At 39.8% G+C, this 11,748-nt stretch overlaps 1 protein-coding gene across 1 annotated transcript in view; it reads right to left on the bottom strand.

Moving 5' to 3' along the window:
• Nucleotides 1–7,507, bottom strand: part of pde10a (phosphodiesterase 10A) — a 48,055-nt gene extending 40,548 nt beyond the window's left edge. Inside the window, 1 exon segment of the mRNA XM_027023007.2 lies at nucleotides 6,727–7,507. Within this exon segment, the coding sequence (XP_026878808.1) occupies nucleotides 6,727–6,790 (64 nt within the window). The 5' untranslated portion in view covers nucleotides 6,791–7,507.
• Nucleotides 7,508–11,748: the final 4,241 nt, after the last annotated feature.

An 11,748-nucleotide genomic window follows, 5' to 3' on the forward strand; every position in this document is an offset into this window, starting at 1 on the left:
GAACTTATTGGTAGGGGTTCCCTAAATATAAATGACTTGCAAAACATCCTTTGTTGGTGCTGCATTTACAGACAGGTTTTAAAAGGGTTTTTTTTTCTCACTGACTCTACAGCCATCAACTTCTTGCAGTTAAATTCGAAAAGCACGTCTTAGCATGCAGCCATGGTATGCTCTGGACATAACGTATCATGTGAAACATCTTTATTGACTTCCCCATCGAGAGAGAAAGACCATTTGTGAGAAGGAATTCACTGTGGTGATTAAATGATGTCCAGCTGGGGCAGGAAGTGTCTTAGAACTGTGTTTCCTGCATGACAATACAGCCTTCGTTATTGAATTAAGCACTCTGTACATGCCCAATTGGACTTGGGAATGCTTGTCAGATCATATTAGTGCTGACCTAAAGTAACCTAAAACAATGGCCTCCAACTAAAGAGTGCACCCCCCCCCCCCACACACACAGACACACACACACACACACACACACAGACATACACACACACACACACACACACACACACACACACACACACACACACACACACACACACACACAACCAAACAAACATAAACAAACATACAAACAAACAAACAATCAGCTCTGGATCCTGCCTGGCTTTGTAACTATCAGTCTGTTAACTAATAACTAATAACCAGACTTAGTTTCTGAATATTACTTATGCATAGCTGCCCTATTGTTAACTCTATTTCTATATTATGCTTAATTAAATGCTAAACTGCATTTTTTAAATAACCAATTAATGACATGATTCTTGACACTACACTAATACTTTCCTCATATACTTAGTAATATGGATAAAGGCTAGGCAATCATTTAAAAACAGAAGGATCAGTATACAACCAGAAAACCAGACATAATGTTAAAAGAATTATATGGAGGAATGTTCATACACATTTTAATCCTAGTGGACTATTGCTTAATGAATACAATACACTTTCTTCCACTTTCATTAAAAATCAGATACAAGGAAAGCTATTTTTTAACTCTCATATACAAACCACGTCAAAGTTATTGGCCCAATCTGAGTTTCATATTCTGTGGACTTTCTTTCAACATCTTATTGCTGGAACCAATAGAGGTTAGTTGAGGTTACTGTAGAAAAGATTTCTGAACCTGTTACTCAAAACCTGTGTAATTTTATAATTGCACAGTATTATAAAACGTGTCTCAACATTTAAACAAATCTATCATGTATACACAATCTGTGCATTAAGTCTGACACTTGAACAAACATTTACAGAAAAATTTGACAAACTATCTCTGTCACCTAACCCTAAAAACATATAACGGCTACCCAATGGACAGAATAATCTGCAAAGATAGTTTGATACAAGAAGAAAATAACGTACAAACGTTGACCCGTTGTCTTCTGAAGCTCTGCCTTTAAAGGCAGAGCATGTGGACGTTCTGTAACGGGCAATCTAGTGCAGGACACACACACACACACACACACACACACACACACACACACACACAGAGTCCTTTTTTACAGGGACACTCCACACATCAACACAATGACAGCATCATAAATGCAACCATGTCAGGTCACAGGACAAATTATTCCCCTCCACTGTTAGAGCTCCATGAGGTACAAGCCCTAATCTTAGTTGAAATATCCATCACCTATAAAATATTACATCAGGTTTCCTAGTTTACAAGTATAAAGACTGTGCATACTTAAATTCAAACTGCTCTCATATTAGATTTATTTCAGCCTGAATCTTTCAATACATTTGACTCCTAGTGTAACAAACTGTTTGATTATGCTGAAATGCGTTCCATCACCAGCTTGTTTGTTTGAATTCAAATTATTCACATTGAATTAACTTTTATTTATAACCTGACTGGAGCTTTGAATTTTGTCTGGCAATGATACCATCGAGTGGTAGGTCAGATGGGTGGTGAGAAGCAGAAAGGTGAGAATTAGGTTCCCTTATCTACAGTATGCCCTGCCGCATTGTCCATCTGCTTCACTCTACCAACAGAAAGACTAAATTGTTAAAAACAAGCTTAATCATTAGCTGTGCTATAAGGGATCCACAAAAACAAAATACATCCAACACCCCCAAATTTATCGCACGTCCTAAACCCCCATCGATTGTTTACCAAGTGGACAAGTTTCACTTCGCTCCATGTCAGAGCTCATAACTGTGAATGTGATTTATTTTTTTACACGTGAACAGACATAAAAGGACAACTTGGACATAGACTCACTTTTAACACATGGGAAAGACATCACGATTAGCCAAAAAACCACAGGAACTATTTCTCATCGCTATTCATTTTCTGGATATATAGGACGCCAAAGCCTACAAATAGTTGGGAGAATTGTCTTTCATCATCCACATGGACTTTTTCCATTTATATATTTTATATATATATATATATATATATATATATATATATATATACACATACACACACACACACACACACACACACACACACACACACACTTTTATCCCAGCCATTCTACTTACTTTTTTGCAAAAGTGTGCAAATGGTTGGGATGTACTGCAACAACTGCAAGTACTTTCAAAAATCAAATGTGACATTACGGAATATTTAAAACGTATTCTGAAGGAACATAAAATGTGCAAGACATGCGTGACTATACTCTCATGCATGTAACAAAATACTTTACTATTTGACCAAAATAGGGATTTATCTGGGTTTCTGAAGGCTTAACTGATCAGCTCAGTGGCCCCACTGAAAAGCTGGGGGAGTGACACTATCTGTCAGGTTGTGCTGGAGTGATTTTAAATTATGGGAAATTATTTAAATAAGGGAAGGGTTCGAAAGTAGTGAACCTCTCCTTTTGTGTTAAATAGTGATTCGTGTAATACTAGGAAACAGGCCCTATTGGCCCTACAGGTGAGTTTTAACACCATGGAAGAGCCTCATGGAAAAGATATTACTAAACCTCAGTGAGATATTATGTGGAGTCAGGCACTGGATTACCCCACACATTAGAAAGGTTTCTGACAATAAATTGTAATTTTATCTAATGCATTCAAATTGAATCTAATCTAATCAAAGGATTGCTACTTACTACTTTGAATGGAAATTTGAGTTATACACTTTTTACTGCCAATAGTGTCTATCAAATTACAATATACATGACCCACTTAAAGACAACAAATCTTTACAGCAAAAGCCACAAACACAGGAAATTCATATTTCCTCAGTACCTCTTAACTACTTCTGTGTACAAAGTTGTACAATACTTGAAAGCATGGCTCTGTTCACTGATTCTCTATTTATTATTTAAGCAATATCTAGTCAAGGGGGGGACATACAGTCAGAATTCAGACAGCTTCTCAAGAAGTTAACAGATACACCGAGAACTTGCTTCAGTGTGCTTCACACTTGTGCTCTGAAGTGAAACTTAGTAAAACTCAAAAAGGTTGGCTGTGCTTTTTGAAACAAGTCAGCTTTTTCATTCATTCATGCAGATTTAATGGGCCCAAGTCTGGTATTGTTATTGTTTACATATTTCATTAACAGCGTGTAACTACGTGAAGACTAATGAGTGATTGCTAGCTGGTGTTGACAGCAATAATCAATAGTGTCCACCTATGAGGTATGGAATAGAGGTATTGTATATCTTTTTAATGAATAAATATACCGCTATTAAAATAAAGGTTTATATTCACATATGAGGGATAATTTGATGAGAATGGAAGCAATTTTTGTGGAATTCTCCATTTAAGCAAAAACCTTTAAGAACCATTTATGTGCACATATACCTGTTACCAAAGAAGAAAATATTATATTAAAAAACAAACAAAAAAAACAACAACAATTGGTGGGAATGAGAAAAGAGTGGGGCAATGACCCATTTGTGTTAGGTAGCACATTGTGTATCTCTTGACTAACTGTGTATGCCGGCTATAGTTCTAAACTGCTGACTGATGCTGATTTGATTAGTTTGCATCTGCAGAGCTTCTGTGAACATAAAATGAAACCATACTAACTGCACTTTAATGATCCTCATTTGTACCCACCCCCAATAAAAACCTGAGTCGAGCAACACGACAGAGTAAAATCAAAATCTGCTTGCAGGTGAATAACACAAAAACTTTAGCAATCACCACATTTGAAGTTTCCAGTTTCTTTTTATTTTACATAACTTAAATATAATTGATTAGATTCAGGATGTTCAAATGACAGTTTCTTTTGCTAAACACAGGGTTGTCATGTGATGACCGGATGTAATTACATGGATTTATTTACATCAATGTCTGCACTAGCAATTTAATGTTGATTTATATATATAAACCAAACTGATGTATATTTGGTGCTGAACGGCTACCAAACACAAGCACCTGCTATTGGACAAAGGATAAAATTCAAACAAACCCATTGTTTGCAATGGCTAAATAGCAATATTTACATATAAACAAACAAACAGACAAATAGATAAAATGTTTATGGAAAGCAAGGTTTAGATATTGAATGAGACAGGTTAATTCTGTGAGATAAAAAAATCCACCAAAGAACTTAACGGAGACAAATCAGTCTCATTACGCTTTCCCTCACTTTTCTGTTTACAGGAGCTTTCCAGATCAAATATAAGGAAAAATATTTTTGGCCCATTCTAAGATGTCTTAAATGTGTATGACTAAAGTCACTATATACAGTGTGATCTGCATAGAGCTGTCAGAGGTTTGAGGTGAAACTAATTAATTTACTTCAGCAGCATGCAGCCAAAAATACTGACCTTTCACCCTTTCATCACTTTCTGGTGTGACATAGTTATTGATTTGCCTGGCCCAGGTTGAAGCCAGGATATAATGCTAGCTTCCACTTCCACGGCAGACCTTGGAAAATCATGCAGCGTCCCAAGCCGCTGTGCAGCTGCGAGACGATTGCGGGTCCTGCTCGATAGTGGGAAAGAGCTTAAGAGAGGCATTGTGGTCCCGATCACCAAAGAGATATGCCAGGGTGGGGGCAGAGGGGCCAGTGATCCTCAACGACATGGTCATCCCGTGACCCGAAGCACACTAGCTGACCACTTGCAACGTGCGAGTCATGATGAGCAACTGCAGCCAGCTTTGCATAACAGTTCCACTGATGGGTCACCAAAGCACACAATGCCACTTATTCGCCGAGTGCCCTATGGCGATGATACAAATCATGTTGTGGTGAGGCAAACATGCAGAGGGACATCCAATAACACAGAGACACTGCAGCCAGTCATCCTCTATCTTAGCCACTGAATAAACAAGCTATTATTTGGAAAATACAAAATTAGTATAAAAACCTCTCTCTTGCCGAATATAACTGAATAGGCCTTTCAGTGTAAGTGCGCTATGATCTTACAGCATGCAAAGAGATCTGAAAAGAAAGAGAGAGGGATACCTGCCCCAAATCACCTACAGTCAGTTCCCACTGTATTCAATATTTCTGTAGCACAAGAAGCATTATTTTGCAGAATATATTATTAAAACCTCTGCAAACCTGGTATGCTGGGTTTACTAACTGTGCTCTAAATATTGCATATCAAATTTTGGAAGATGCAGTAGATTAGAGCTTGTGGTCACCACAAAAGTGTCGATTTAGTCAAACTAAGGTGGATTACCTTCTACATAGTGTTTTTTCTTTCTTGTTGTTTCATTACTTAAAAGAGTTGGCACTCTAAACGCAAACCTGGAGGCTTCGGTGCATGGCAAAAGAATGCCGTGTATAAAAACAAGCCATAAAAACAGGCCAAAAATATCAATCTAACATTTCACAGTGGTGAATGATGATGCAGTTTTGCAACAGCACTTGCAGATGAACATATGTAGCCCTTTTGGCATGCAATTCAAGCACTGCTGATGCATTTCAGTACAGACCTAAAGTTTACAACTTAGAAACTAACAAGACTCTACCTGTCACACACACACACACACACACACACACACACACACACACACACACACACACACACACACACACACACACAGAGCACTTAATGGGACCAGTGCGCAACACTCTCAGTGAAACTAAATGGTTCCAGTGGGGTGCTTAGTGCAAAGCAGTCAGGACAATGAAAATAGCAAACTATTTTAATTGCACAAAATGACATCTATCTATATCACATTTTCAACTCGCTATTTCATTAGTTACTCAATGTGCATTAACCCATTTACATTCCAATGGGCACCAGCATAGAGAACCACGTAGGGCGTACAAGCCTTTATGCACCACCGTTTGTAGACTGGAATAATGCTTTCTCCTCTCAGACACTTTAACAACACAAAACGCACTGTTAATGGGCGTCTTAATTTTAATAACTACTACTTTTCCTGTTGTGCTTCCGACATTAATTCGCGTAGCACGCTGTGCCTACAAAGTTAATCACCTCTCATCGCCTCTCATTTCAATCATGTCTCATCGCAATTATTGCACCCATTTCCTAAACATTGAATAGTAACTTGTAAATCTTGTTTAACGATGACTGGGAATAGATAGCTAAATGAGCGTGGCAACGGCTATTCCTATTACCTTGCACTCTTAATAAATCCGAAACTCTTAATCATTTCGAAGATACCTGTGCAACCCATAACTGGAAATATTGGACGTAAAAAGTTTGCCGACACGAAGAAAACAATGTCTGTGGCATGCAACAGAAACTTATCATTCACATACAAATGTAATGATCTTGGGGACGCGTTGCTGATGAGGGGAAAACAAGTCAGAGGGGTCAGTGTACCTACTTGAACCAAGAAAACAGTCCATAAGCCTTCTGAGACAGCTTGTTGAAGACGGACCATCTTCCATCTCTGACTGGAAGCGCGAAAAGGGAGAGGAGAAAAGCGTGCCTCTATAATAACACTCGCTGAAGGCAGTCCGGTTGCTGATGAAACGATCCGACCGGAGCGCGCTGTGGGATCCAGGTAGTTCCAGCTGGGGAAGCGGTGGACGGTGCGTTGCTAGTCCTGGAGAGGCGATATCGCTATGCTCCCTCTCACCGTTATAGTAATACGTCGACGCGCCTCGCCACCTCCCCCGCCGTGGCAGCGCAGTAAAATGAGTACGAGGAAGCAAAGTCTGACGATTAATCGAACAGGGAGTGCGGTGACGATGGCAGCGAACTGCACTGTTAACAACAGCGACGTTACAATCTCCTCCTCGGCTGCAGTTGGGTGTTGCTGCATAAAGCCCTATGTTGTGGGCTATGCCAAGCTGTTCTCCGGAGACAGACTGCCGTAGTCGTGAAAGTTGCCTCCGGATCTGTAGCTATGTTTTCCCTGTAGTCAGAGGCTATGTGGGCGTGTTGGGGAGTTATATCTCTGGGTTGGACATCTTCTGTGTTTATAGTGGTGAAGCAGAACGTTTCAGAGTTTAATGGAAAGAAGGCAAGAACAGTATGGCTTTTAGCATGCAAACAAATGTATTCTTTCGTTTAAGGAGCATGCCTGATTTCTAACAGCATTTTGCTGAATAACACCGCTCCGGTGAATGAATTAGGTCTAGGTGAGCATACAAGCATATTCATCGCCGCCACACCCATGTAAGCCTGATTAAATGAAGCCATAAGTAAGAAATCAACTGTTTGCTAGCGCTGCAGCAGGCGGTCTGATGCATTTTCTACGTCAGTACGCGTCAGTGTGTGTGTGTGTATGTGTGTGTGTGTGTGTGTGTGTGTGTGTGTGTGTGTGTGTGTGTGTGAGAGAGAGAGAGAGAGAGAGAGAGAGAGAGAGAGAGAGAGCGAGAGCGAGCTAGATCACGTGTGCAAGCTAATATTCAGATTCGGTGGGTTACAGAAATATTTGAATATAAGCCTGTAGCACAGGTCGTAGCACAGGTCGTCTTTTTAGCGTGTAAAAACAAAATTAATTGTCGCATTTTTTCTCAAGAAACAGGAAATATCTTCATATAGCCTACAGTTGATATACACGCAAAAAAGAAAAACGATAGTTTTACATGCAACTCACTAGTTTAATATTACTGCAGGGCATGGCGTAAAGTGAGGTTTTCCCCCAGGTCGCTCAAATAATTACCTATTTGAAAGGTCCAGTAAAACCACAACGATATAAGGATGCGGGCCTGTGTTGTTCTGTGCCAGTAGACTAAACCTAACCTAGCAATAACTTTGCTCCATATATGATGAAAAGTGGTTCCTAAAGTTCTATAGAAAGAACTGCACAAATCAGTGTGGGTCTGTTAGTTACAGTACCTGGGAACTATTGAGAAAAGAAGTGTCTGATCTGATTTATCATTAATGTAGCCTACTAATACCCTGCTGATTGCTATAATACATTTTTATACTAATCGCATGACACTTTGTTCATTTTTTAATTTATCATGCAATTATTAGCTATAGGCTGATGACAACCCACGTGTAAATTGTGGTTTGACCGTGCGTGTGAAGGTTGCCATCCAGTCCTTTGTAATTATCACAGGAGATTGGTTTCTGTCTTTTTTAACTTTGAGGTTTATTCAAAGGAGTTCCTGTGTCATTTTGACGTCCCACTGACGTCTTTCGGGCCCCACAGTTTGCAAAACATGGACAAATGTCTTCAACTGGTACGCTATCCGAACAATCTGACTGCGAAGTTGATGAATATTCTTATCGACTGCGATTTGTTTCTTCGTTGTATGGAACTATTTATCATTTCGTGAAACACATTTAATGAAACCTCCAAAGCTACCGGGGCGCCAGCTTACGGTGTGCGTAATGCTTTGTTTGCAGCATATGGGCACAGTTTACGAGTGGCTGCCGAAGAGACTCCGCATCAAAGAGAGTTTCACAACATTGCATTTCATTAATCCAAATTGGAAGCGAACCCATTTTAGATACGTTGTCCCAAACCCGGTGAGCTACGGGGCGGGACAGGAATATCTGTCATCTCTATGCAGGTGTTATAGATTCAGCCACAGCTAAAGAGTTTTCAACAGAATCGAACCTCAGAAAGATTAGGAAGACATCTCTTCCGCGGAGCAGCAAACATTACGTTTAGTGAGCGTTCTTTTAACTGTTGTATTTCAGCAGTTATACTTATCCTAAACGTTTTGATTAGCATTTCTTTATGTATTAAATTATTTTGATAATTTTCGCTCACGGACATTTTTTTTTGTTCATTTCAGTCTGTTAGGATCTCAAAAGTGATATGCATGACACCTGCATCTTGTCTTTGAAAAACCCTGTAAAGTTTATTAAATAGGTTTACATTAATAAACTACTTCAATGGATGCACTCCATGTCTTTTCATAGGTAGGCCTGAAAATAAGGTATCGCCTTAATTTTAGAACATATTCTGATTTAATTATTTTGTCCTGCTCTCTCCATAAGGGTACTCGGTTATTAATACATACTAATTGTCCACATATCAGTACACAACTGAAATCACATGAAAAAAGCAGGTGAAAGGAGATGTAAAGATCTCAAGTCACGTCTCATTTTGCATTCGAGTTCTCACCAAATTCATCAGTTAATTTCAGTACTGTCCTTTGTGTTTTCTGTAGCCATTCATATGTTGGCTCAGCGTTCAGGCAGCATTGCAATTGAAAGAAACTTGATCCATTTACATCTGTATTAAAACTGTATTTATATTTCAGCACCTCATTGACTATGTCACATAAGCATGCTGTCAACTGACATGCACTGCAGTATTGCTACAAAGAGAATAACAGGGTAATAATCATGTGTGGAGGAACCTTCTCTATAACAAGCTGAGCCACCACATCAGAGCAGACCAGAAGTGATGTGGGTGGAAGCTCACCAGTGTTCAGTGTTGATGCATTAAGAAAATGTAAAACAGAAAACGTCCTTTGTTGAGTGTGACATAAAAGAGCCATTTTATGTCATTTTTCTCTTTAATGTCACGTCCCTCCTTCTGTTATAAACCACCCTGTGTGGAGCCTTATAATGAGGAATTGTTGGCAAGACAGTGGTTATGTGATCATCCTCTGTTTCGGTTCCGCAAAAGCTGTATACCTATTATAACCAAACCTTATTCCTCTAAATATCAGCATCATGCCAGGATGTGACTAAGGAAGAAAGCAGAGTAAATGTACAATGAGATGTTCTGGCTGCAGGAGTCTAACCATAACCAGAGCACTCTCTTTAATTCTAGAAATCACATCACCATGCATTCAATCACATTTGCTTTTTTCAGTGCTGACGCATTTAGCGTAACCTGTGCGTTTGTGGTCTTTGTGTCTACTGCAGCTATAGAAACCTGGGGCTGGTTAACAAAGGCCAAACTTCGAAGTATTCTAAGAACCTTCCCTGATCTTCAAATGTTTTTTTTTTTTTTTCCCCAGAAATGCCTTTTGTGTATCATTTGTAGATTGCAAGATCTGTGCAGCAACTGCACAATGACACTATATCACTATAACATGCATGGTGAACCTGCCCTCACTTGTGCAGTCCTTTATTGATAGCCTGTTGTGGTTGCACCTGACCTAGTAATGTGGTGAAGTCCAGTTATCTGAGCAAAGGGTCATAGGTTAAAATGCAGATACATGCTGAATCAGTGAAACCCTGGAGTTCTGCTAGCCACACTGATTTCACCCTATTCTGATCTCTGAGTTCTATACTGGAGACATCCATAAGCTGACATCATTTTGTCAACAAAAACTTGTACTCCATGCTTTCTGCTTGCTGTCTACAATAAAATGAACTACAGAAAACACTAAACTGGAGCCCCCCCCCCCCCCCCCCCCCCCAAAAAAAAGGCTCATGACAGCAACAAAGCCAGGCTACCCCAACACTTCCTGTGTTGCCAAAATACTGTGTACAAAACTGTGTATTCAAATTATGGTTCCCCCCCATAAGTCCCCCATAAGTCACTCCAACTTGAATGCTCTTAAAATCTCAAAACAAATCAAAGGTAAGCTACAAATCTCTCTATGATGATAGTCACTACTATTTTCAGATATAGTCACTATGATTAAACTAAAAGTTACCGATCACAATGTTTGACTATTTGCTCACTTCTTTATTGAACACACACACACACACACACACACACACACACACACACACACACACACGTATATGCATGTATATACCGTTTAAGGCATTTCAGACTAAGCAATAGTCAGCCATCTCAAATGTTGTCATATTGGCTACTACATCCACGTTTCTGCTCTTTTGTTCCTGCTAAAGACAAAGTTAAACTACTCATTCTATGTGCATGACCTTAATCCAAGTACTGCTGTGCTTCAGGCCCGGCCTGAACACACCTCGTTCCAGTATTCAGATGCTCTGCGAGACCTTGATGAGCTGAATCAGGTGCGTAGGAGGAATGCTGGAGCCTTCTCTGCTGGAGGGTTGGGCTCGGCATGTGCTGGTGCCCGTGGGGAGGATGGGAAGTCAGAACATATGGGAGTCATTAATAAGGCAATAACTATAGATGTGTCTATATGTTAGGAGTGAAGAAAGCAACTGTGATCTCTGCTTGCCGGCAAGAAGAAAAAAAGCATGTTTAAGATTGCACCCGTGACCACAACATGGCTCTCGTCCACCATGGGAAGTGATGAAAACAGTATTATTATTCAGCTCTTTCTGCTTTGATTTGGTGAGGCAATTGGGGTTTCTTCTCCATAAGAGGCCAAGTACAAGCAATGTTGCACAATGCACACAGTAAGGCACGGAAGTTACAGCGGGGCCCGTTCCTCAAGGACCCTTCCAACCCTGCACAACACCATCTGATTCACTAATTAGATTCCCTTATTAGGGTCCCCGTTTCTCAGAATGTGAGTTCATTAGTGAAAAGATGTGTTGGCAC

The sequence above is a fragment of the Electrophorus electricus genome, chromosome 11 (genome assembly GCF_013358815.1).
Source record: "Electrophorus electricus isolate fEleEle1 chromosome 11, fEleEle1.pri, whole genome shotgun sequence".
In the NCBI taxonomy this organism is placed as follows: domain Eukaryota; kingdom Metazoa; phylum Chordata; class Actinopteri; order Gymnotiformes; family Gymnotidae; genus Electrophorus; species Electrophorus electricus.